This window comes from Mchenga conophoros, linkage group LG20 (genome assembly GCF_057382185.1).
Source record: "Mchenga conophoros isolate Kocher_MC1m ecotype Shallow Benthic linkage group LG20, M_conophoros_male_GT1.1, whole genome shotgun sequence".
Classification (NCBI taxonomy): Eukaryota; Metazoa; Chordata; class Actinopteri; order Cichliformes; family Cichlidae; genus Mchenga; species Mchenga conophoros.
This window is the reverse complement of record NC_140545.1, coordinates 33,243,332-33,270,728: the sequence shown is the minus strand read 5'-3', so window position 1 is coordinate 33,270,728 and position 27,397 is coordinate 33,243,332. Positions and strand designations below refer to the sequence as shown.

The window sequence follows — 27,397 nt, the reverse complement described above, 5'->3', positions numbered from 1 at the left end:
GTGTAACTTCTGTCACCTCTCACCTGCAGATCACATGATCCTGCCCGTGTCACTGATGTTTGGTCATGTGACCGTCACAACAGGCAACATGACCTTCTATGACTGCATGGCTGTAAGCCGACTGAACCAGAGCTCCCAGTAAGTCACGTAGGCACAGTGACAGTGCTGTACGTTTATCTGAATCTAAATCAGTGATGGAGGAGACGCTGAAGGCCGTGGTGTGTGTTTCAGGTGTTTGGCGTGTGTCAGCAGTGTGTGGCGCTGTAACTGGTGTCCTCTGGATCAACTCTGCACTCACAACCACAGCTGTCCAAACCAGCACATCATCCTCAACCACAGAGTAAGACGGCCCGCTGCCCCGTCTGTCTCCATCTTTTTGTCTGTCAGCCTGTCTCTAACCCCGCCTCCTCTCTGTCTGCAGGACTCTCCTGGTCCTACTTCCTGTCCGCTAGTCTACGACCTACAGAGCTCTGCTTTAGTTCCCATGGGCCTGAGCGCCACAGTGGTGCTGCGGGGACGAAACCTGGACGTCTACACTGTAAGTCCGCGTCTCTGACCTCATTTCAGTCTGACGGGGATCTAAATGGAGTCTAATCGAATGGTCCCATTAACAGTTTAATGCAAAACACCAAAAAAATGTTTTTCATGTCTAAAACTGTAAAAACAGTCTTTGTTTGAAGTGGATGAACATTAGTCAGATCAGACTGATATTTCATGTTTCGACTATCTGGTGCCGCAACATCTGCTGTAACCTCCCAAAAAGTGACACTTAGCGTAACCTAGTTAGAGCTTTTGTTTCTTGGAGCCTGGTCGTTGTATCTGGTTGCACTGCTACACTGTTCTCTGTGCACATAAACACGAAGCCGATTTGATGCTGTTCAATTTAGACAGTCTTCCTTAAGGTGCTTTATATTGTAAGATAAAGATCCTACAATATTACAGAGAAAACCCGAACAATCAGATGACCCCTATGAGTAAGTACTTGGTGACAGTGGGACAGAAAACCTCCTTTTTAGCAGGAAGAAACCTCCAGCAGAACCAGACTGTGGAAAAGAGCCAGAGATTAATCATAACTAACGATTAAATGCAAAGTGGTGAATGAACACGTAGAGAGGTGAGTGAAGAAGAAACGCTCAGAGACTGAAGAGTGTAGGAGTCTCTGTTAGTTTCCGTAAGCCTTGGCTCCTCATCGTGTTTCTACATCTGTGTCTGCAGCAGCTGTAGGCAGGTGTTTCCAGGAGTGCGTCAGGTCTTCTGGCTCCACAAAAAGGAAATTTTTACTCGATATCTGCTTGTTTGTTAACAGCAGCGAGTTCGAGGCAGCTAAGAGAATCATAAATTCATTTTCAGTGTTTTAGTCTGAGCTAATTATTGATTGATTGATTGATTGAATCTTTATTTTGAACATGTTGAAAAAGTATAAAAAAAAAAAATAGAATTAAAAGAGACAAATGAACAAAGCAAACAAAAGGAAAACGAGCAACCACAACTCCAAATAACGTCCATGTTCAAAAAGGAGCAGGAAGAAGCATAAGCTTATTTAATCCCACCCCTTTTCCACTATCTAGTATCAATAGACTACAGAAATACCTCCTTGTAATTACATTATATGTTATGTGTAATTTTTTTTTTTTTTTTTTTTTTTTTTTTAATATATACACATATATGTTTCTATCTATCCATACCTACGTATATACACACATACGCACATATACACATTTTCAATAACCCCATTAACACCTGAAGGATACACAACCTACAATTTTATATATATATATATATATATATATATATATATAGCAGCTGGATAGCGTAGTGGTTAAACTACACGCCTTTGGAACAGAGGATCGCAAGTTCGATTCCTGCCTGGGGCGTCTGTATCCAGTAAGGGTCCTAAGGCTAGACCCCCTATGCTAAGCAAGCCTACCGCAGACATGAGCGAGACAGATAAATATGAAGGCATGCCGGCTCGGACGTCGCCCGGATCAACAAGGTCCGCGTCAGGTGTTGAGGAACCAGGGCACCCTGACGAAAAGTGGGCTACTGGAACAAGAAGGCATCGGTGGGCAAGAGATGAAAACAGGGCGTTGTTGGAATGCTACTACGCAAGTAACCCCGGCGGAAGGGGCTACATGAATAGGATGAGGGACCTATGGATTCTTCGATACCCAACATCCACAATGACGGCGAAACAACTAGTAGCTCAGTGTTCCAACATTCGAAAGAAGGGACTGCTCTCACAGCTAGAGATTGACGAGGTACAACACAAATGCTACGGCAAGGAGGAGTCAGGACGCCAGGTCAGGGGGGAGATATCATCACCCCCACCCGAGATTGGGTACATAGCCCCAAGTGCGATAGGAGAAGGATCGTTGAGTGCGAGAGGAACTGACCTGAAAAATAGGATCATGGCCAAGCTTGAAACCTGGATCCCCCGTAGCCGGTTACCAAGATTACGTGAAGTACCCTCAGAAGGTCTGCTAGATGATGTTAATGCAGCACTACGGGCAATACCTACAACCACGATTACCGACACTAACAAGCTGATCTACAATACGGCAGCAGTGATCAGTGAGATGCTTGGCTACAAGTTGAACAGCCACAAGGGGCAGTACCCTCCATGGAGAAGGAGGCTAGAGGGCAAGATCAAAGTAGCACGGAGGGAGGTTAGCCAACTAACAGAGTTGCAGAAAGGTGCGACAAATAAGGTGCCTAAGAAATACAGCAAGCTGTCCATACCTGAGGCCTTGGAAACTGCCAAGCAAAGACTCACAGCCTTGGCCAGCCGCTTGAGGAGGTACACCAGAGAGATAGAAGGCAGGAGAATAAACCAGCTGTTCTCCACAGAACCAGCAAAGGTGTACTCTCAGTGGCAAGGGAACAATAAGAAAACAGCACCACCAAGGCTGGAGACGGAGCAATACTGGAAGAGCATATGGGAGAAGGATGCAACCCATAACGGCAATGCTCAGTGGCTAGTGGATCTGAGGGCAGACCACAGCGACCTCCCTGAACAGGGTCCAGTAACCATCACAGTGGCAGATATCCAAGAAAGGGTCTCCAGTATGAAGAGTTGGACAGCACCAGGGCCCGACATGGTTCACGCCTACTGGCTGAAGAAGCTGACTGCACTCCACGAGCGTCTGGCAGCACAAATGAACCAGCTGCTAGTTAACGAGAGACACCCGGAATGGCTAACTGAAGGCTGGACGGTCCTGATCCCCAAGGACCCCAAGAAGGGACCGGTCCCCTCCAACTACCGACCAATAACCTGCCTCAGTACTACATGGAAGCTCCTGTCAGGCATCATATCGGCTAAGATGAACAGGCACATGGGTCAATACATGAGCGGGACACAGAAAGGAATTGGCAAGAATACCAGAGGTGCAAAACACCAGCTACTGGTAGACAGAACAATCAGCCGAGACTGCAAGACCAGACTGACCAACCTGTGCACTGCCTGGATTGATTACAAGAAGGCCTATGACTCAATGCCCCACAGCTGGATACTGGAATGCCTAGAATTGTACAAGATCAATGGGACCCTAAGAGCCTTCATCAGGAACTCAATGGGGATGTGGCGTACAACACTAGAGGCCAACTCCAAGCCCATAGCACAAGTTACCATCAAGTGCGGGATCTACCAAGGAGATGCTCTGTCCCCACTGCTGTTCTGCATAGGCCTGAACCCCCTCAGTGAGATCATTAACAAGACTGGCTACGGATACCGACTACGGAACGGAGCAGTTGTCAGCCACCTCCTGTACATGGATGACATCAAGCTGTATGCCAAGAGTGAACGAGACATCGATTCACTGATCCACACTACCAGGCTATACAGCAATGACATTGGAATGTCGTTCGGACTGGAGAAGTGTAGTCGGATGGTAACAAAGAGAGGGAAGGTAGTCAGAACTGAGGGGATTGAACTACCAGAAGGCAACATTGCAGACATAGAGGACAGTTACAAGTACCTGGGGATCCCGCAGGCAAATGGGAACCATGAAGAGGCCGCTAGAAAGGCTGCAACCACCAAGTACCTGCAGAGGGTCAGGCAAGTCCTGAGGAGTCAGCTGAATGGTAAGAACAAGATCCGGGCCATCAACACATACGCCCTGCCCGTGATCAGGTACCCTGCTGGGGTAATAGGCTGGCCAAAGGAGGAGATAGAAGCCACTGACATAAAGACAAGAAAGCTCCTGACCATGCATGGAGGGTTTCACCCCAAGTCCAGCACCCTGAGGCTGTACGCTAAGCGGAAGGAAGGGGGCCGGGGACTGGTGAGTGTCAGCACCACAGTCCAGGATGAGACAAGGAACATCCAAGAATACATTGGGAAGATGGCCCCAACTGACCGAGTGCTCAGTGAATACCTCAGGCAGCAGAAACCCAAGAAAGAGGAGGGAGACGAGGAACCATCATGGAAGGACAGGCCCCTGCACGGTATGTACCACCGGCAGATAGAGGAGGTGGCTGATATCCAGAAATCCTACCAGTGGCTGGACAAAGCTGGACTGAAAGACAGCACAGAGGCACTAATCATGGCAGCACAAGAACAAGCTCTGAGCACAAGATCCATAGAGGCTGGGGTCTATCACACCAGGCAAGACCCCAGGTGCAGGCTGTGTAAAGATGCCCCAGAGACAATCCAGCACATAACAGCAGGGTGCAAGATGCTAGCAGGCAAGGCATACATGGAACGCCATAACCAAGTGGCCGGCATAGTGTACAGGAACATCTGTGCCGAGTACAACCTGGAAGTCCCGAGGTCAAAATGGGAGATGCCCCCAAGGGTGGTGGAGAATGACCGAGCTAAGATCCTGTGGGACTTCCAGATACAGACGGACAAAATGGTGGTGGCTAACCAACCGGACATAGTGGTGGTAGACAAACAGAAGAAGACGGCCGTAGTGATCGATGTAGCGGTTCCGAATGACAGCAATATCAGGAAGAAGGAACACGAGAAGCTGGAGAAATACCAAGGGCTCAGAGAAGAGCTCGAGAGGATGTGGAGGGTGAAGGTAACGGTGGTCCCCGTGGTAATCGGAGCACTAGGTGCGGTGACTCCCAAGCTAGGCGAGTGGCTCCAGCAGATCCCGGGAATAACATCGGAGATCTCTGTCCAGAAGAGCGCAGTCCTGGGAACAGCTAAGATACTGCGCAGGGCCCTCAAGCTCCCAGGCCTCTGGTAGAGGACCCGAGCTTGAAGGATAAACCGCCCGCAGGGGCGTGCTGGGTGTTTTTTTTTATATATATATATATATATATATATATATATACACACATACACATACATATATATACATATATACACATACATATACACATATATACATATACATACATACATACATACATATACACATACATATATACCCATACCAACAAACCCGTGCATGCGCACACACATGAAAATATTAGACAAGAACACCCTATCAAATCTCTACCTTTTCCCTGTACCCTGTAAAAACCATATCCTTAAACCGCTTTTTAAACTGCGCCATACTTGGACATTGCTTCATATCTTTACTTAGTCTGTTCCACAGCTTCACTCCACACACAGAGATGCAAAAACTTTTTAATGTTGTACGGATACGAGGATGTTTTAAATTTAATTCCCCCCTCAAATTGTATCCCCGTTCCCTTTTAGAAAACATTTTTAGAATATTGTCAGGAAGCAGGTTATTTATTGCTTTATATATAATTTGTGCTGTGAGAAAATGAACCAGATCTGTGAATTTTAGAATTTTTGATTTTAAGAATAGTGGATTTGTATGATCTCTGTAACCAGTTTTATGGATTATCCTTATGGCCCTTTTTTGTAATATAAAGATTGATGATAGCGAACATTTGTAAGTATTGCCCCAAACCTCTGCACAGTAATTCAAATACGGTGCAATCAGGGAACAATAGAGAATGTGGAGTGATTTGTGGTCCAGAATGTGTTTTACTTTACTCAAGAGTGAGACACTTCTTGAAATTTTGTTATGTATATGATTTATATGAGACTTCCAGTTTAATTTATCATCTATAATCACACCAAGAAACTTATGTTCAAGTACTCTTTCAATTTCCACACCATCTACATGAATCTGCACTTGTGCATTTCTAAGGGAATTCCCAAATAAGATAATTTTAGTTTTACTTAGATTTAGCGATAGTTTGTTCCTGTTAAACCATTTTTTAATTTTGCACATTTCTGAAGTAATTGTATCCAGCAGCTCCTTTAGATTCCCCCCAGAACAAAAAATATTTGTGTCATCTGCAAATAATACTAATTTTAATATATCAGATGCCTTACAAATATCATTTATATAAATAATAAATAATTTTGGACCCAGTACAGAGCCTTGTGGAACACCACAAGCAATGTCCAAGCATGATGAGGAATGGACACCCAGCTTCACAAATTGTTTCCGGTCACTTAAATAATTTTTCACCCATTGCAGTACAACCCCCCTAATCCCATACTGTTCCAGTTTATTAATTAATATGTCATGATTGATTGTGTCGAATGCTTTCTTGAGATCCAGAAATACTCCAGCTGCATACTGTTTCTGATCTATAGCATTCGTAATCTCCTCAATTGATTCGATTAATGCCAGAGATGTTGATTTTTTTGATCTGAATCCATATTGACTGTCAGAGAGTAATTTATATTTATCTAAGAATTTGTCTAATCGTTTATTAAACAGGTTTTCTAGGATTTTGGAGAATTGTGGTATTATCAGGTTGCTGCTGCTGGATGGATAAATTAATTTCATTCTTATGTAAATTGACATTTATGAAGCCACAAGCCGTCTTACAGAACCCTGCGGTACACCACCGTTTGTACAAAATAAAGACTCCTAGAAAAGAACTGCAATAACTCTGAATGTAAATAGTAAAAGGCACAGAATCCTCATGAGCAGCCTCAGTTACTTCTTCATCTTCAGAGCTGTTGTCATCAAAAAACCTCCAACATCAGATAAAAATTCAGCTTTGAACTAATCCTGAAAGCAGCTGCAGCTCCATCATGTTACTGTGATAATATGCACTTAAAAAGTATTGCTTTCAATTAAAATAAACGACCTCCTATATTATGTTCATCCATCAGTCTGCTAATAAAACGTAAGCGTGTGCTGCAATTTATGATTTGGGACTTTCGGATGAATTTATTTAGGGTTAACCTTGGTTTACTCTTCTTAACAAGAAACAAGATCAACATGTGCAAAACCACCACCTACTGACCAATCATTCCAACGCAGCAAAATCCTGTGAACCTCTGTGTGCAGATAGTGAGAGAGTATAGCAGGGATCTCAAATTCATTTTACATCATGAGCCACTGTGATCGTGGACTGAATCAGCGAAACCGCACAGTTTAACCACACACTTAACTCCTGAGACGCTTTAATACAACAAAAAAGTGCAAATTCAGCAATACATCTCAGTTTGTCTGTGTGATACAATAATGATACTTTTGGCTTAAATTGTAAGAAATTAATGTGTAAAAATGTTGTTAGCTCAGTGCACAGATTGTTTTTTCTTTTTTCATGTTTTTCCTGTGGACTCACTGTAAAAATCATGAATTCCTGTAGTAGTGAAAAAACGGGAATGTTCTGTTATTTAATTGTTTATATATATCGTATTTACTTTCGTGTAGTATGAATAGGCGTGGGGGAGGTTTTTATCAGTAGTACAAGCTCTAAAAACACAGTTAAAAGTCTAGATTATACACCCTCCTTCACATTTTCAAAGACTGGAATCAGTGGCAGGCTGATTCTAGCCCCCAGGCTTTGTCTGGTACCTACTTTAAAGAGATTGGCCGTTTAGATGAAATGTAACCAGATAAGGCAAAGGTATCCCGGGTATGTTGAACTATTTTCGTGGTACCAGCCTTCGGGCGTTGGTCTGTTCTATTGACCTGAATCACTAAAATCAAACAGCTGAGTGTCTGTGTGTGGTCTCTCTGCAGGATGAAGCTCCGTATGTGTGTGTTGTTGAAATCGAAGGATCCCGGACTAATCTGACAGCTTCTGTGGAGAAAATGCACGACAACACGCACACCTTCACCTGCATGCAGCATCAAGTAAGAGACGCACGCAAACACGTTTGCAGATAATTAGTTAATGGCAGTAACCACACAGCTGATATTTAAATTTCTGTCTGTCCACCTGTCCCACTGTCTGTAGTTTCAACATCCAGTCAGTCAACTTCAGTATTCTGCTCCTGTCTACCTGCGGAGAGGGGAACGACGCATTGATGCCTCACCTGGACTCCGACGTAAGAGCCTTACCTGTGTGCGGATGTAGTGCACACTGAGGGCGTGGGCCTCCTTTACTAATATTTAGACAAAAAATAAGTACACACATGAAATTACACTTGGATTCATGACAAGTTTCTAGTGCCCAGTACTGTTTTTACTAGTGAATCAGAGTGTTGTGTCCCCTGAATCCTGAACTGTATGTGATACATAAAATAAACACAGACCAGGGGAAGAGGAAGCAGGGAAAGGGAAAGCTCCAACCTACGACAAAAGCCTCGCTGCAGTTACTGAAACCATATGTGGAATATTGCCAAGAAATGAAGGTTCAGCAGTAAGGATGAAAGGACATCAATTTCATGGTTATTTCATACAGCTCTAATACCAAAGCATTAGAAAATGAATGGTTTTAAATGTTAAAGCATTTTAATAATTCTAATTTAAACATTTGAAACTCAGATATTATCTTTATTAAGTCTTTGGATCTTTTTTATATAGTATAAAAGATCAATTGCTTATTAGAATTAGAAACGAGCAACTATAGATTTAACTATTTTTGATATTGTTTCTGGTATTAATATCACTACTAGTATTATTCAGTTTAAATATCTGCATTAACATTTTCTAGGACAGCTGTGTGTCATTCTATAACTGTGCATACAGTCTGAGTCTGTGTGAAAAACACTCACTCACACAGACTCATGCATTCACACAGTGATGAGGCCCACTGTGTTTGACCAAAGTCAGCATGTGGGTGAGGATGGGGGTTAATGTTTTCACAAAGACAGAAAGAGAAATGCATTCATGATATTTGTCTCCTTTTCTTATTAATATACAGTCCAGCTGTATGACTGCTCAGCTGGCCAATCAGATTGCTCACAGTGCAGGGCGGTGCCTAAAGAGTACGGCTGTGTATGGTGTCCTGGAAGCCCAGCCCCGAGCTGTGTGTACAGCCGAACCTGCTCCAGTAAACCTGCAGACACCTGCCCGCCTCCTCAGATCACAAAGGTGGGTCTCGTCAAAGTCCACGTAGAGGAAGTCCCGCAACTGTGCACCATACTGGATCAAATCCAGGCAGTAATTTTGATGCCCTGTCTGAGTGAACCTGGTATAACTTTAATTTCAGTGGTCACTGGGACCTAAAAACTGCATGTACAGAATCATCAGTCACATCCAATAAAAGCAGCTTCAAAGGTGGTTATTGGCTATTTGGGGGCAGGACAGCTGCCATCTTTGTGTTCCTACAATTCTCCCGCAGATTTCCGTCTCTCGTCCTTTTATAATGATCGGAAGATCAGTCTGTGTGTCTGCAGAGCTCGTTCAAACTGTTTCTACCTGTCTGTCTGCAGGTGGAGCCTGCCTCCGGTCCTCTAGAGGGCGGCATTCTGGTGACGATCACAGGATCGAACCTGGGCATGAAGTATGAGGATGTGGTGGGCGGCGTCACTGTGGCGGGTATTCAATGCCTGCCTCAGTCTAAAGGTTACAAGATCTCCACCAGGTAACATGATGATTACATTAGTGTTTACGGGATTCATTTATGCAAACGTTCAGCACATAACTGAATCACAGAGAGATGTGATGAGACTTCCCTTTCTGTCTGCTCTGTAACAAACCTGGCAGTCACCAGTTCAGCACAATAACATATCAATAACTGGGATTCTTGATGTCTTGATGATGATAGTCCAGAAGTTTTCAATCCAACAATATTCTTCTGAATGGTGTAAAACCACAGACACCCACTTGTAGACTGACGTAGCAGCCGTGACATCACCCACTGGTTAGTGAAGTCCCATTAAGAAGCCTCAAGTGAGTCTTTATGCTGTCGCCATCTTGGTGTTTTTAAACCATATGTGTGATCTGATAGAGAAACTGAGGCTCCTTTTAGCAGCAGAGGAGTCGCCCCCTGCTGGCCATTAGAAACCATGCAGGTTTAAGACACTTCTGCATTTTTACGATTTTATTTCGTACTGTGGATGTGATCACAAAGCTGTGTACTGACTTCTGACACGTGAAATGACCTATTAAATCCAAACAGTAACAGGTCACCTTTCCGACATCATAATAAAATCAGAAACACTTCCAGCCATGCTTCAGTGCTCGATTGTGCTCATATGTCTCATATTAAAGCGCTGAAACAGTCTTCAGTGAACACCTTGAAACAGAAAAAGTCTAGAATCAGGTGAAATCCTCCAAGGATGCCACTCTAACGTGTCCTCTCTCATTTCCTTTCAGCAGCTCTAACATAGTCAAATATTCTTATTCCTGTCTGTGTGACACTAGCAGCCCGTTGAGTCACTTTTCTTTATTGCCCTAAGGAGCTCTACAACCTGTACAGCGCATAACGCCTCCCATCCTCAGAGCCTCGATTTAGATCAGGGAGAACCTTTAACAGGAGACAAATCTATCTGATGCTCACACAGGGAGAAAATTCAAACACAAGCTTTTATGGAGCGAAGCCTTTTTCTCTTCAGAACTGATTCTGTTTGAACTCACTCCCTCGGGAGCAAAATCTCCATTCTGATTTAGCCTCCGTGCTTTACCTCATAAGACTTTGTTGTTACACTTTCTCTTACTGTACATTACTAAATCTCCATTTGCACTATTTGCCTATTTGCACTACTCTGCCTGGTTTACACTCAATGTCACTTACCCATTATATTGTATATTATATAGCTTTCTTGTTATATGTAAAATTGTATTTATTTAAATTTTTACTTTTTAATTATTTTACTTGCATTTTTTAATCACTTTTATATTTAAATATATTTAAATGTTCATTTGCTATTTATCTAGGGATTGAAGAGTAACGCAATTTCTATTCTCCGTATGTCCTGTACATGTGGCAGAATCGACAAATAAAGTTGACTTTGACTTTGACTTTGACTTATTTGAATAAGCTATCAGATTGAAATCTTCCGCATGACTTTGTTTAATTTTAGAATACTTTCACCAACTCAGCCTCGGGGATTTCGTATCTTTAGGAACTTTGGGACCTGCTCCAAAGTTTAAAACTTTATCAGTTTAGTTTTATGTTGTTATCTCAACTTCAGCTTGATGTTACCAAGTAAAGACAAACACGTTAACGCTTCCTCGAGGTTGGAACGAGGCTAAATAACAAGGGAAAAAAAAGAACTGGGTCACATCTTATTTGACCTTCATGGAAAATGTCACAAGGTCAAGAAAAGATGCAAAAGCTTGTGACAGTGAATTCTGTTGACGCTGGTCTTCCGTGATAAAACTACAATTTCAGTAGAGGAACTACAAAAACTTGTGTTCTTAGCTTGATGTTTTATGGAGGCTTTATAACTATGAACAATATAATGTAACATCAATGCTGGTGAAATAAAATGCTGGTATTAAGAAATATTGTTAAATCTAACATCTCCTAACCATATTAAGGCTTTTAGCATCTCTGAAATAGAATTAATTGATGCTAATCCCGAAATATCCCAAATGAGAACATAGCCAGTGTAACACTGTAACCCTCGCTTCACTTTGATCATTTTAATTAAGCTTATTATATTTCTAAATCTACATTACAGATAACACGCAGATTTTAATAAAAGGCTATTATAAGTTCAAAGCATATGCATTATTGTAAAAGATGGAAGCCGCAGCTGTAATTTACACGCTGGCCTCCATCATCGTGTCAGATATTTTTATCTTTGCTTTCATTAATAGTCTTATGGTGCACTCGTTGAGTTGTGGGTTATCATCATCTCCTTTGCTTCCATGAAGGATGCTCCAGTGCATTTGATAAATGAGATTCACAGGGTTTAACCAGGCTTGCTTATTATACGGTTGTCGCACAGGTACTTCTGGGTCACCTGATCCAGCCCTAACTATTATCTTAATCAGAAAGAAAATGTTTTAAAAAGTAAAAAGAGTGAGGATGAGACTGCTACAGCAGTTTAAAAATCTAAAAAGTTCTGAGGATGGTTACTTTGGTTCCTGAGTTGACTTTTTCCATTTCTATTCCAGTGTGGAACCAATCAGGTTCTGAGGTGTGACATCTGTCGTGTAGGTGTAGAAAGACTGCAGCGAGTCGAGTGTGTCTTATAGCAGGGCTATGTTATCAGAATATGTGATTTTGACCTTGAAAATTGATTTTCCAAAACAGTCACTGGATAAATAGATAAACACACACGTAAGTGACACACGTCAGAACAGTTGGGATGTGGCTATGGTGACTCAGAGCTCAAAGGAATAAACAAAAGTTGTTTTTTTCCCAGTGTTGTTCCACCAATAGGAATCTTCCACAGTCGGCACGCCAGTATAGCTGTCCTCCTCTGCATGGAGACACACAAGCTCATGTTTGCTTTTTCTGTGTGTGTTTGTGTGTGTGCATCAGGGTTGTGTGTGAGCTGCAGCCTAGTGGGAAGCAGAAAGAAGGGCCCATCTTGGTTACTGTGGGAACAACTCGTGGGAGGTCAACAAAGATGTTCACCTATCAGGTAAGACTGAGTAGCCCAGTGTTACGTGGTATCTGGTCACCAGTATAAAGGTATATCTGATGTCTAACATGTTGTGGTTCAGGATCCCCTGCTGCAGGATCTCATTCCTAATAAAGGTCCCGTCTCCGGAGGAACCAGGCTGACCATCAAAGGACGACAGCTGCTCACCGGGCAGACGTCTGACCTGAGCGCCTTCCTGGGCACCCAGCCCTGCTACATGTAAGTACAACGCCACGGCTTCTGGTACTGCAGCACCAATACTACTACTTGCCTGACTGTCTGTCTCCTCGCCTGTTCTCAGAGTTGAAGAGGTGAATGACACGCAGCTGGTGTGTCAGACTGGTTCCAGCAATCGGACGGGTCTCGTCCCAGTTCGGGTTCTGTTTGGTAAAGCCGAGCGGACTATTCCAAACGTTACCTTCCATTACCTCGAAGACCCCGTCATCACCAGCGCCATACCTGCCGAGAGCTTCTACGCGTAAGCGCCAGTCGCCTTACACCTGCACTCGATCCTCACACACACGCACACCTGCTAATTAGCTGTTGACCGTTTTAGGGGTGGGCGTGTCATACGAGTGGAGGGCAGGAACCTGGATGTGGTGCAGCAGCCAATCATATCTGTGTGGGTGGAGCCTCTAGAGGTACAAAGGGTGAAACGGAAGAAACGACTGGCTCTTCTCACCTCCAAGCAGCAGCTTGTCTTTAACAGCACCATGACAACGGTAAGACAAACGGACCAATCGGAGACGAGCTTTTAAAATTCTTAGCCTGTCTCACGCCTGTTTTACCTCCCCGTCTGCCTCTCAGGTATCAGAGCGCTGCTCCATCCTGTCGTCCTCTCAGATGACTTGCCCGACCCCCAGAGTGAACCCAGAGGTCAAAGTTAAGGGCGTCTGGTTTCAGCTTGATAACGTCAGAGTCCACTATGAGAGCATCAAGGTACCTCCCATGATTAAAAGGGTCAAACACCAGGGTGGATTATAGTGAGAATACATCCTTGATGACTTCCTTCACTCGTCCAGTTTTCTTCAGCGTCTGGTCCTGTGACGTTTGATCGTACATCCACGATGCACTGCGAACAGGAGCTGCTCAGAGTCAGTTCTGCTGCTTTCATAGGAGCAGATTAAATCTCCAAAATCTGAATTTTGTCAGTTCAAATACTTTTTAAGGGGTGATACTGGGCTGCTGTATGGATTTATTGGAATTAGGAGTGAAGCGGCACACATGCATTTCTTTATCAAAGCCTAATTTTTTACTTCACTTTAAACACAGTGTGACGCATTAATATGAACAAATGGGGCATATGTTGTCACGTTGCTTCCCTAACGTCTAGCAGAGCCCCACAAAAATTTCCACTTCGTTAATTTTCACATAGTCAAATATAAAAGCATAAAAAAAGGATGCAGATGATTGAAAATAAAGGATGAGGCTCTAGAGGGATTTGAATAGCAATTTACTTAAAAGAAAAGGAAGGGACTGAAAGGGTTTTAAATAAAAGGAGATTAAAAAAAAGCAGATTTTAACTGGAATTATTCCCGAGGCTGAAAAATGAGGCATACGTGCTTTGAAACCTGCCTGACAGACAGAAATCCAGTGTGAATGAAGCCTTACTGAACAATTTTCCACTTCTAATGCTTGATGGAAAACCTTTTTGTCTCTCTGCTTGTCTGTCTTCCAGGGTAAAAGCTTCACTTACTATCCAAACCCAGTTTTATTTCCAATCAACCGAGAAAATCTAGATGTGCCGTTCCGTTTCAAACCTGGAGGAGTGATCGCTGTGGAGGTACAGCAACTGTCGTATGTGAATCCTGAGCCATGCAGACGGAATAAATTCAGATTTAACCTCCGTTTCTGTCTCTTTTCGTCCGTCAGGGCCAGGACCTGACCAGAGCCATGTCCAAAGAGGAAGTGAAGGCTTGGCTTGGAGATCAGGAGTGTGACGTGAAAACTTTGGACAGTACTCACCTGTACTGTGACCCTCCAGAGGTCCAACCACTCAGTGTGGATGACAGCCATGAACTTCCTAGCCTCAAGGTGATCTTTGGTTTTGAGCTGTTGGCTTTTACAGGGATTCATATCCAAGGCAGAGATGCTTTTTAGGGATTTTCCAGCTCGGTTGGTATACAAGGGCCAGTGGTTTACTCATTCTCACACTCAGCCTTTTTCACTCTCTGTCTGCATGTCTTCTGTTAGGTTTTCATGGGAAACCTGCAAGTGGACCTGGGATTGGTTCAGTACGACAGCAACTCTCTGCTGCCTGCTGTCCCATTGGCTGCTCAGATCGGTTTGGGGGCAGGAGCAGCTGTCATCATCCTGTCAGTGTTGGTCATCATCCTCATGTACAGGTAAGTATCCACCTGTGTGTGAAACCAGGTGTGTTTTTAGGCGACTTTTCTGTGCTGTTGTGACGTCTTGTTTTGGATTTTGTTTCCTCTCAAACGCCTTTATTTGTATTTTTGTGCTTAAAAAACAAAAAGGACAATCACTTCATTTTTGTCTGCAGTGACATTTTAAAAGTCGACTCAATGTTTTTATGAGAATATTCTTCATCTCATCATTAATCTTCAGTGTTTTTGTTTTGTTGTTTTTTGCTTTGTGCAGGAGGAAAAGTAAACAGGCTCTCCGAGATTATAAAAAGGTTTTACTGCAGTTAGAAACTCTGGAGATCAACGTGGGAGATCAGTGCCGCAAAGAGTTCACTGGTATGAAAACACATTTTAAATGAACTGCAAACCTTCGTATTGTGTTGGACTTCTTAGTCATCTGGATTTCCTGATGGCAGATCTGCCCAAAAATGTTAAAACTTTAAAGATTTACTGAGCCCTCTGTGTTTGATTGGATACATTTAAATTTAAACTCTTTACGTTTTTGAAATCTCAAGCTGCCATTTGCTCCTCGTATACCTCTTGTCCTTCAGACCTGATGACAGAGATGATGGATCTGAGCAGTGATGTGGGAGGACCAGGAGTCCCCCTCTTGGACTACAGGATATATGCAGAGAGAGTTTTCTTCCCTGGCCAGCAGACGGCGCCACTGAGTCGTCAGCTAGATCTGCCTGAATCGAGGAGGCAGACTGTGGAGCAGGGCCTGCAGCAGCTCAACAACCTGCTCAATAACAGACTCTTCCTCACCAGGGTGAGTGGAGATAGTGGGAGGAGGCAGGAGAATGGTCATATGACGTCTAAGACTCACAGGTGACATTTTTTCTATATGCCTCTGTGTGTGTGTGTGTGTGTGTGTGTGTGTGTGTGTGTGTCTCAGTTCATCCACACTTTGGAGGCCCAGCAGGGTTTCTCCCAGCGAGATCGTGGCTACGTGGCCAGCCTGCTCACCATGGCTCTGCACGACAAACTGGAATACTTCACTGAAGTCATGAAGAGCCTGCTGCAGGACCTGGTGCAGCAGTATGTTGCCAAGAACCCCAAACTCATGCTGCGCCGGTACGCAAAGCAAAAGCAACTTCAGTCACATTAGAACTCAACAGGAAGTCTTTTCAGGTTTAAAGGTGTCTGTCCTACTGATGTCTTGGCTTGCCTGTTTGTCTTTCAGAACAGAGACGGTCGTTGAGAAGATGTTGACCAACTGGATGTCCATCTGCCTCTATTCCTTCCTGAAGGTAAGTGTCTCTCTGGCTCTGTCCCACTGCCTGTCCCATCTCACCAGGTCCCTGACCACATCCCAGTAGAATCATTGAGGTGTAGTCCATTTTTCTTTTGCCATAATTGTTAATTCACATTTCAGCAGAGGGTATCCAGAGATTGATACATTTCTTTTTGAGTGTTGTGAATTAGAACCAATCAAAAAACACGAGATTGTCTCAGTGTTGGGTATAAAACTACCATGCATAATGTTGGCCACCCGGTCGCTGCTCTTTTTGTCTATCAGGAGGTGGCGGGAGAGCCTCTCTACATGCTCTACAGAGCCATAAAGTATCAGGTGGACAAAGGGCCGGTGGATGCTGTGACGGGAAAAGCCAAACGAACGCTCAATGACAGTCACCTGCTGCGGGAGGACATTGAATATTGCTCAGTGGTAACCAGAGTAACAGACATCACACTGATCTGCAGCTGAATCACTGATTCATTTATGACAAGTCATCTCTTTCTCTCAGACTCTGACAGTGCTGGTGAAAAACGGAGTCGAAGTTCAGCCATGTCCTGTTAAAGTGCTCGACACCGACACGATCACACAGGTACATGCTTGTTTGTACGGTAGGGCGGTGTCTATTTTTAATGCCTTCACACCTTTTGGTTATACTGCATATGATAGTAAGTGATATGTGATGGTGATAGTTATTGTGGCTACAAATATATATTTGATTAGCTGAATAAACCTTGCTTGGCATAATTTCAATTCAATTCAGTTTTATTTATACAGCACCAAATCACAACAACAGTTGCCTTAAGGCGCTTTATGTTGTAAGGTAGACCCTACAATAATACATACAGAGAAAAACCCAACAGTCACATGACCCCCTATGAGCAAGCACTTTGGGTGACAGTGGGAAGGAAAAACTCCCTTTTAAAAGGAAGAACCCTATGCCAGAACCAGGCTCAGGGAGGGGCGGCCATCTGCTGCGACCATATGCTGCTGCATAAGAAATAATAGATGATTTAATAATTACTGATGTTTCATCAAGGGACAACTGTTAGGTCATGCAAGCAGCTATTAATCAGTGGCTACAGCCCATATAGCTGCAACTGAGGGCAGCTGTACTCTGTCAAAACCGAAGTCCTGATGTTGCAAACCTGCAAGCTGGAAGGCGGAACAGGTGTTAAATGATGATTTTAAAAAAAGTGTTATTTTATCTAAACTGTATTGGTTATATTAATAATACTAATAATACTGTGTGTGTTCATTTGCAGTGTTCATTTGCAATGAAAAGCCCCTGCAGTTAGTAACTGCTAAAGTTAGCCACCTTTGACTAGTTTTCTTACTTTTAGAGTTTTCATTTAGGCAATTACTCTTTGGGGAAATGCCTACCTTCTTGTTTCTGGTTGCCGAAGGGTCCAGTGGCATTTGCAGTGTCTAGCATTGCCATCTTTTGTCTCACCTTTCTGACCTTCTGCAATGTAAGCCCCTCCCAGTCTCGCTATTTTTCACGGCTCACTGAGCTCAGCTACATCGATCCATCGATAAAAAATGCCCTCTGGTGGCATGTTCTTTCTGTTGCACTACAATACAAAATTTCACTGCAGCATTTAATTTCAGATTCATAGAAGTAGTCGTCTATATTCTTAATTCCACTGGGATTTCTAAATACCTTTGTCACTTTGCTGTCTGCTTGTGTTCAGGTGAAAGATAAGATTCTGGATCAGGTCTACAGAGGAGCTCCATTCTCTCAGAGACCATCAGCTGACAGTCTTGACCTCGGTAAACACCTGTCTCACCTATCTGTTGTATGAGATGGCTGAAAGTAGATTAAATTGGCCGAAGCATTAGTGGGTGTTTTAAATATTCGGTTAGTGGATCTGAGAATGCATAGTGTCATCATATCCGTAGATCCAGACTGGCAGCTCATATGTACCTGTTTCTTTGTCAATAGAGTGGCGTTCAGGCCAAGCAGGTCATCTGACCTTGTCGGATGATGATGTCACAGCAGTGGTTCAAGGTCGTTGGAAACGACTCAACACACTGCAGCACTATAAGGTGAAAACAACTGGCCAATCGTGTTCCACCATCACCACCTTCTCTGCTCCTCCTTCCAGTTGTCCATCTCCTTGTTCACATCGTTCTCTGCTCTTTGGTTCTTCAGGTTCCCGACGGCGCCACAGTCGCTCTCATCCCTCGTTCTCAAAGTTCAGGTGGAGTGGGAGTCAACCAGGTCTTCCAAACTGGAGAGAGTAAGAAACACATCTTAACAGAATATCTCAATATTAAAAATATAATATAACCCTAAAATCTAATACTCCCAGAGATTAAAATTAATGTAGCACAAAAAAGAGGAAAAATAAAACTCTGTGTAAAAGTATTACACCAAAACATGGTGGCTGACCGTCTCTTTATGGTGGCTGCAGAAACGCCAATGCTGGAGGGTGAGGAGGAGGAGGGTCTCCGTCTATGGCACCTGGTGAAGAGCAGTGAAGATCCTGAAATCCCAAAACACAGAAAGAGCAGTATGAGGGAGAGGGAGAGAGCCAAGGCCATCCCAGAGATTTACCTGACCAGGCTGCTGTCCATGAAGGTAACACACATATCCTTACCTTTAAGCATTGTGGGGACGTCAGACATTGTGGGCACCATTGATTCTGGAGGTTAAACAGCAAATTAATTTCACATGGTGGAGATATGCGCAAAATAGATGTGTGTGTGTGTGTTCTGATATTAGTGTGTGTGTGTTGTTGCCATACCATCTTTTACCACTAGGGGGCGGTAAAGAGTTAACTCTCCACCACACACCTCCACAGACAAACTCTTGGTCTGAGGAGTGTGTGGGATAAACACTAAAACCTTTACAGGTATACCTGTTAAATTTAAGGTTATTTTTGTGCAGACTTGTTTGTTTGGTCTCCATTCTATCAGGTAGCTGTCCTTGCCATGTGATAAGTACAAACAAATACACGCCAGAGAACTGACCGCCTGGCTATCTGTCCTTCAACTTTACTTTTCTGTCTCTCACTAGGGGACATTGCAAAAGTTTGTGGATGACGTGTTTGTGGCGATACTCAGTACAAAGCGTCCTCCTCCGATCGCCGTGAGGTTTTTCTTCGACTTTTTGGACGACATGGCTGAGAAACATGGAATTGACGACCCAGAAACTGTCCACATCTGGAAGACCAACAGGTGAGGCACACATCTGGTTATCCGATCGAGATTTTCAACTCCCACAACCCTCTCACCCCTTTCCCTCTCTCTGACCCATGTCTTTCTCCCTCCAGTCTCCCTCTTAGGTTCTGGGTCAACATCCTGAAGAACCCTCAGTTCGTTCTGGACGTTCAGGTGACCGACAGCATCGACGCCGTTCTGTCTGTCATCGCTCAGACCTTCATAGACTCTTGCACCACCTCTGAGCACAAAGTGGGACGGGTAAAAATTCTGTCTCTTGTTCAGCCTGGCTATGTATTGGTTTTGGTTTTTTGATTTTGTTTTCTAGGCTTCATGGTTACTTTTTCTCCAATCAGGACTCGCCTGTAAACAAGCTGCTGTACGCCAGAGAGATCCCCAGATACAAACAGCTGGTGGAAAGGTGAGACAGCTTCTTGTCCCCATTGTTTAACTCATAATGCACTATAGAGAGACTGTTTTTATGCTGTGGGGAAGATAAGATCTAATTTAGCTGATGATTCTTTGAGCCCGAGAGCCGCAGTACTGATAACCTTCTGTGTATGCGCTCAGGTATTACAGTGACATCCACAGTGCTGCGTCAGGCTGTTATCAAGAGATGAATTCCACTCTGACTGAACTTTCTGGGGTCAGTAAACACAGACTGAACAGAGCCTGAAATACTGAAATTCAGCTGTAAGAAAAACTGATGTTAAAACTGTCTTTGCCTGTCTGCCTCCAGAGTTTTGCATCAGAAATGAACAATCTTGTGGCTCTCCATGAGCTCTACAAGTACATCAACAAATATTATGATCAGGTAGTACACACACACACACACACACACACACACACACACACACACACACACACACACACACACACACACACTTGTTTTTATATCTCATTGGCATAATGCTTTCCCTAGCCCCTAACCATCAAAAATTAATGCCTAACCCTAACCCTCAACCTGACACTAAAACCACATTTTGAGTCTCAAACATGCCTTCAAACTCGTAGGAATGGGTATTTTGTCCCCGTAAGTGACTGTTGGTCTCCACAATTTTAGTAGCATGCAAATTTTCTGTCCTCACATAGATGTCTAAACATGTACACACACACACAGGCTATGGGCTGGTAATGGCTTGGATGCTATTGGGATGTAGATGGACGGATCAATGGATGGATACTTTAATACTTTAATTTCCCTTGTGGCATCAATATTGTGTTACAGCAGCAAGATAAAAATAAAAATAATGGAGTCTACAATAAATAAGCAACATAGTTAAAATAAAGGTGCCACCTATTAATGAGGGCCTTATACTGTGAGAGAGTGCTGCATGGTATTTATATAAAAGTGATAAAAACAGTAAAGAATGGGATCGTCTGACAGGCATTTTCACCTCTCACTAAATCTATTTTCAGCCCTGACTTTTTTTTTTAAGCAACTGTAAGTAGATTACAGGTTCATTGTCAGGTTTACCTGATAACTTTTTTTTAAATAAAATAAAATAAAAAATAAATTATTTTATTTACAAGAAAAGAAACAGAACAGTAAATCTGATTTTATCTCCGCATCTGTTTCTAAATAAATCTAAATGTTGAAGTCAGTGTATCCAAGTAAGTCACGCTGCCAGATCATTATCTGTTTTTTATGATAATCTGTGAAAAAATAGCCATTTTATTTGTTTTTATTTATAGGAAAAATAAAATATAAAAGTAGTTCTGAGGGAAAACTTATCTTATACTACAATATGTGAGTCCTCCACAAGTCTTCTGATTAAGAAACAGTTTGTGTCTGAATAGTTCGTATAAAGTTTATTTACTGTGAACACCTGTAAGTTCTCACTTAGCACTTTAATTGCACTACAAATGTTTTATATACATTTGCAGTGCATTAAGTGTATTATATAAATAAAATACTTGGTAACAGGTGCACTCTGTTCTTCTGAAGAAATCACGAAGTATTCAGATTACATTGCATTTTTGCAATCCAGTGGTTAAAATGACAGATTACAATAAAAGAAACAAACATGTATTTGGTTATTAGCAGCTTTCTAGACTAATCTTACACTTCTGCACTTGTCCAACTCTCTGTACTGTGTCTACTGCTCAGATCATCATGTCTCTGGAGGAGGACAGTTCAGGGCAGAAGATGCAGCTGGCCTATCGGTTGCAGCAGGTCGCCGCCTTGGTGGAGAACAAGGTCACGGACCTCTGATGTGTTTTTATCTTAAATGAGGAGAGGAGGATGATGGAGGATGGGGATGAAGAATCATAAGAAACATCTTTACAAAGACTGAAGCAGTGGAAATGACTGGACTGCTGTGGCACTGTGTCTTCCTGCTGTGTGCATCTGTGTGTGTGTGTGTGTGTGTGTGTGTGTGTGTGTGTGTGTGTGTGTGTATGTGTGTGTGTGTGTGTGTGTGTGTGTGTGTGTGTGTGTGTGTCAGGATATATGAGCTTTTATAGTCCGACTCAGGAGATCCTAGGTCTTTAGATTTCCTCACAGAGCAGCAGCACTGAAACTAAAGTTAAACTAACCTAAACCAAACCTGAAGCCGCATTACGCCGACTGACACCAGCCTGTGGTGGAGAACGACAATCTTACCAATTAGATCAGGGAATATCACCATCACCTGCTGCCTTGCACTATGTTTCCCAGAGTTCCCTGCTGTTCTACTGTCTGTGAGTCAAAAAGCACAAGTGAAATACTCAGATTCTCATGTATTGATTATTGAGCTCCTGGTCGCAGACGTGCTGTTTGTAAGTTTCGCCTTTTCTACTGAAACCAGCAGCTCTGATGTTGCCGATCTGGGCAGAGTTTTAAGAAGCGCAATAAAAGAACCAAAATCAGGGAGCATTTAAACCACGTTTCAGCGTGACTCCAGTTTCTCATTAACAGTGACCTGCTGGTCCCAGTCCTTCCAGCCTTCCTCAGTTACAGGTGTGGGTCCAGACTGCTTCATCAATCTGTTTTGTATGAGTGCAGCTTTAGATTTAGTTTGAAACTAAACCAGCGAGTGCTGAATGTGACCAAGTGAGGATCTTTGTCAGAGATGAAAACAAATTCAATCCACATCTTTTTTAAACTGTGGACTCCAAGGAAGGGACTGCAGTGGTAACAGGATCCAGTGTGACAGTCCTCTCCTAGACTGTCCCAGACTAATGATCCAGTCTGAACTTTAGCTTTAAGAAGAGTGAGAGTTTGAAGCTTAGTCTTCAAAGTAAACAGGGTGTCTGCTTCCCAAAGCCAAAGTGGGAGCTGGCTCTACTTCTCTTTCTATTTTAGGAAACCCTTACTCTAGACACTCCTTTTGATTTCACCAGATGTGTTCAGCAGCATCTCTCCACTCTGATATGCTGAAAGGAAAAAGTACTTTTACCACTTACAGAAGTAGTTATGAATCAGGTGGGTGTCATGCATGCTCATACACACCACAATTGCAAACTTCAGCCACAGTCCTCACCCACATCAGCTGGTAGCTCAGCATGTTTTTAACTGCTTCAGCCTGCCCGCAGTTGCTTTGATGTGCAAGCTGCTTTGCAGCCCAGCTTCACCTTTCATGGTGCATCTGACTTCATCAAAGTGATATATCTTCACTGATGTCTGCTCTGCCCTGTGCTGGGTTTTATCTTGCTCTCCCTGCCTATTGCTGATGTGCATTGAAGGATATGTGCTCTAATGTCATTTTATTTCTAATTGTTAAAGTTCATAGATTATTTTAATGTTATAAATAAACCCTTTTGAATTGTCTATTCAGAAGGGTTTATAACCGTTTTCCTGTAACTCCATAATGAAGCTAAGAAGCAGGTCACTATGGCTATTGTGTGCAAGAAACTTTTTAACTCTTTTCTCCTTGAAAGGAACCCTTGAAGCTCTTTTCTGTCTTGTTTCAGTCCCTGTTCCTGCTAGTACGCTTGCTGGAGCATTTTAGGTGATTGAAGGCTTCTCAGAGTGCAGCTGGAGCTTCTTAGGACCGAAGGAATTGAACAAAAGTCCAGCCTACGAATGACTGATGTCCTTAATTTAGACAGTATTGTGCAGGTGAAAGGAGGCAGTGGTGGAGACGGAGACTGGAGTCACACTGAATGTTGAACTGAAACATTGAAGTCGAACCTGCTGAAAAAACAATCTAAAATCTGTGGGAGGAGTTAAAGAGTGTGTGTGTGTGTGTGTGTGTGTGTGTGTGTGTTTGTGTTTGTGTAAGTGACATAAAGAGATAAAGAGTGGCTGTGTGCTAGCTAGTTACTAACTTATTGTGTGTACATACTGTAAGTCCTATTTATACTTATTTAATCCCAGCTGTGCCTTCACTCTTGCAGCTAGGTGGCACTGTCTGTTCTGACAGCAGCCTTATTGATCACGTATCCCCCTGCTCATTGGGAAAATAAATCAGTTTAAATGCTTAACTTGTATTGAACCAGGGAAGGAAAAACAACAACAGCAACTTACACAAACCCTGACAATATGCCAGAAGAACCCACCCCCACCAAACACAACAGAGTAAAGCCACAAACCCTGAGCACAAACAGCACGTACCACACTGTGCTCGGCTGCTGTTTCAGGTCACAGATTGTGGCGATTGTAGCTTCCTGTTTTTCTCTGCTTGGCGTGTATGTCCCCCAGCATTTCTGCTGAGTTGCAACTGTTAAAAATGTTTTTTATCATTAGGTGGACGCAGTGTACTTCAAGAACGAAGCTACGAGTAACTTGAAACACTGGTCCAGGTGTCGTGCCACGGTTGTTACCGACTGCTGCCACATCCATTGTTATGGTAGCCGTTTTCATCTACTTTAGATCTGCTGAGCTACACGTGACAGGTATTAGTTTACAGCTCTGATATCAGATCTGCCCGAATCTAATGAGTGAAGTTTAAGAGATCGAAGGCTCATTTTTATTACCATTACCCAACACACGGTGGTAAAAGGAAATTGTAGACGTAGCTGCTGCATGCTACTAATGAAAAAAGGATGGGCGATGAATTCAGCAGCCTGAAGAAAAGAAAAAAAAGGAAGAAAAGAAAGAAATCTGGTGGTGCACCGCTGGATCCTCCTGCATTGCTTGGCAGATGGCAGCAGGGTGAACAGGCTGTGGATGGGGTGGGTTTTATCTGTGCATGTATCTCACCAGTATCACTTTTACTGGGTAGATGGATGCTGCTGATGCCCTGCGTGGTTTTAATCACCAACCACAGAGCTTTCAGGTCTTGGGCTGTTCACATCCAGTACCACATTTTAAATCTATGGATGCTTTCTCGTTCTCATCAGTATTGTAATGTTTATAGCACAAAAACGGTCGGAGCCCTCGAGGATCCGGACTCACTGCACATACCGGGATTAAAGGGTCGTGTAAATTCCAGATCCCGGTTTAAAGAGTCGACATCTCTCGGGATATTTGGATTCTGCTCGACGTCACAGCTGGGTCTTCAAGGCAGCCATGATGTTTCAGCTGTTAGTGTGTCGTCTTGGTCTTTGTGGATGGCGTTGACGACACTGGGTGCGTGCCCCCGGTGTTTATGGCCTCTGGCTGGACTGAACCTAGCAGGTGGACTCTGATGATGGTCCCTGCTACTGAACTGAACCAAACCAGAGACCTGAACCAGATTTTGCTGACCCAGTTCTTCCTGCTGGACTTTTCTTCTTCTTCTATTTCTGACTCTGTGTTTTGCTTGTGTGCTTTTTGAGCCTGTGTTTGACCCGTAGTTGTAGTTCTTCGGTCACAATAGATTTCTGCATGCGTGTGTTGATGATGATGATGATGCAGATGCAGATTTATGGTGCTTCTTCAGTATAATTTTCTTTCTTTTGTTTTAAAGGTGAGGGGCGGGGCTTAAAACCTGCCTTGTCAGTGATGATGCGCATGTCACCTGATCTCTGTACAGTTTGATCCTCAGCTCTAATTGGTTGAGCTCTGTTTGTTACGAAATTGTTTTTTTTTTCTACTATAAGGGAATAAAAAATAAATAAAAGAAACTTTAAGGGTTTGTATAAAAGAACTCCAGGATCAGTTGTTTCTACTGACTGTGTACAGTTTGCTAACAGTGTGTAAATGTGCCTGTAAATACCTGTCTGAGGATGATGATGATGATGATTCAGTCTGCAATGGAAATGTGCTTTTATTGTGAAAAGGCAGGAGGCCAAACACAATTTGTATCATGTAAAAATAAAGTTATAATTTTAACAGTTCTCAGCTGTGCTGTGGCATCTCAAACTTCAGTTCTGATGTCATGATGACATCATTTCTCACGACATCATCATGAGAAGTCTGGATTTTCTGTTTCCTGGGGGGAAACGAGGCCCTCTGGACCTGTAGCAAAAAACATTTTTCCTTCTGGATTATTTTTATCATGTTTTTGACGAAAGAGGTGAGACAGTATGTTTGGATCTTTTTATGAATCGTAATAAATCACCTTTCTTTAGCTCCTAGGGTTGTCACAGCCCCATGACCCACTTTATAGCATCAACCATTTTGATTTCAGACCATTGAATGAGCAGCAGCAGAGATGTTGGTGTTGGAAAAGTCACAAACTTTTGCCATCTCTCTCTCCTGTAGTTTGTGTTTTGCCCTTGGTCTCCCTCTGCTCCAAAGAGAAGGAAAGAATAGTCAGGACAACAGGCTTTTTACAACATGAAACCTTCTTCATCTCTTTCATTTTCAAGCTTTTCAAATAAGATATGAAGTTCATGCATAAGTTCAACAAGAACAATCTGCAATATTAACTCATCTGCTTGCTTTCCTGGATGTTTAGCTGCTAGTCACTACCATTTTCCCATGCTGTCAAACTCCGTACTGGCATCATTACACCAGTCCAGTCATCTTCTTGCCGCCTTCTTTGACCCAGTCAGCCGCCACTCTGCATGCTTTGAAGAAGAGCACTGAGATACATTCTCCCTTTCAGACTCTCCTTCCCATCTTCACCTCACCCGAGTTACTCACTCCATCCAAGCCTTCATCTTAATCTTCACCACCACCAGGACCTAAACTACGGGGGTCCTGCCCTAAATCCTGTCCCCGCTGGGATTCCATTCTGCCATGATGGGTCATCAGAGTCCAGTGGCCAAATAGATGAATTAATTTCTCTGTCTCAATAGATTTTGTTCAGTTCTTCCGAATGATCTCTCCATATTGAAATAATATTTGGCACAGCTGCAGTGTGCATCATTTATTGTTATATTATTGCCTTATTACAGCTGCTTTTATGATCTCACTTGTAACGGAGATTATGGTAACATATATTACAATATTTCATATTGAACCTTTATTTAAATTCATAATAAGGCAACGTGACAAGATAGCATACCTTTCAGTTAAACAAAGGGCAGTAAGAATGTGTCATCATTCTCAAAAATATTTGAAACTACTTCTAGAGAAAAATACTTGTGCTAATATTCCAGCTGTGTGTGTGTGTTGGCTCTTATATGTGCATCATCAACTTGAGCATGGCTCACAGAGATCAATTTCCCGTCGATGAGACAAAAAATGTGAGAAATGACGAAAGCCCTTTGATGAATGTAAGCATTTTGTGTGCACAAAACCCACAATATACAAGTTCTTGAGCTGAATGCATCTGGAATCTGCCTCAGCATCAGCTCTGCTGCAGCATATGCTGGAGGAAAATGAAGCCTGCCATCCTGCTGTGATTACAGATAGTGAATTAACCACATCCCAGCACACATAGGAGAAGTTTGCCTTCAGCACTTTATGACAGCAAGAAGAAGAAGAAAAGCTTTCTGACAGATATTCTTTCTAAGCTTGCCTAACATGGTCTATTTTAACAGAAACCACAGCCAAGGAGTTTTGTGGCTTAAACCTAAACGGTTTAATGCATATATTCCACCGTTTAATCTCAGCAGTCCTGCAAAGTGCTTAACAATGTGTCTCGCATTCACCCATTGACAGGAATGCCATGAGAAAGCAGCATCGTGCTCAAGGAC

General features: G+C 43.0%; 1 protein-coding gene across 1 annotated transcript in view; it reads left to right on the top strand.

Moving 5' to 3' along the window:
• Window positions 1-25,648, top strand: part of plxnb3 (plexin B3) — a 100,162-nt gene extending 74,514 nt beyond the window's left edge. Inside the window, exons 10-40 of the mRNA XM_085258981.1 lie at window positions 30-138; window positions 232-340; window positions 422-538; window positions 7,956-8,069; window positions 8,173-8,263; window positions 9,082-9,251; window positions 9,593-9,744; window positions 12,598-12,700; window positions 12,783-12,919; window positions 13,002-13,178; window positions 13,257-13,422; window positions 13,508-13,639; window positions 14,379-14,483; window positions 14,573-14,734; window positions 14,894-15,045; window positions 15,302-15,402; window positions 15,618-15,835; window positions 15,962-16,140; window positions 16,250-16,316; window positions 16,586-16,732; window positions 16,812-16,892; window positions 17,995-18,073; window positions 18,246-18,349; window positions 18,456-18,543; window positions 18,718-18,884; window positions 19,323-19,483; window positions 19,579-19,726; window positions 19,822-19,886; window positions 20,036-20,111; window positions 20,205-20,279; window positions 21,576-25,648. Of these exons, the coding sequence (XP_085115107.1) occupies window positions 30-138; window positions 232-340; window positions 422-538; window positions 7,956-8,069; window positions 8,173-8,263; window positions 9,082-9,251; window positions 9,593-9,744; window positions 12,598-12,700; window positions 12,783-12,919; window positions 13,002-13,178; window positions 13,257-13,422; window positions 13,508-13,639; window positions 14,379-14,483; window positions 14,573-14,734; window positions 14,894-15,045; window positions 15,302-15,402; window positions 15,618-15,835; window positions 15,962-16,140; window positions 16,250-16,316; window positions 16,586-16,732; window positions 16,812-16,892; window positions 17,995-18,073; window positions 18,246-18,349; window positions 18,456-18,543; window positions 18,718-18,884; window positions 19,323-19,483; window positions 19,579-19,726; window positions 19,822-19,886; window positions 20,036-20,111; window positions 20,205-20,279; window positions 21,576-21,680 (3,857 nt within the window). The 3' untranslated portion in view covers window positions 21,681-25,648. The remainder of the gene's footprint in view (window positions 1-29; window positions 139-231; window positions 341-421; window positions 539-7,955; window positions 8,070-8,172; window positions 8,264-9,081; window positions 9,252-9,592; window positions 9,745-12,597; window positions 12,701-12,782; window positions 12,920-13,001; window positions 13,179-13,256; window positions 13,423-13,507; window positions 13,640-14,378; window positions 14,484-14,572; window positions 14,735-14,893; window positions 15,046-15,301; window positions 15,403-15,617; window positions 15,836-15,961; window positions 16,141-16,249; window positions 16,317-16,585; window positions 16,733-16,811; window positions 16,893-17,994; window positions 18,074-18,245; window positions 18,350-18,455; window positions 18,544-18,717; window positions 18,885-19,322; window positions 19,484-19,578; window positions 19,727-19,821; window positions 19,887-20,035; window positions 20,112-20,204; window positions 20,280-21,575) is intronic.
• Window positions 25,649-27,397: the final 1,749 nt, after the last annotated feature.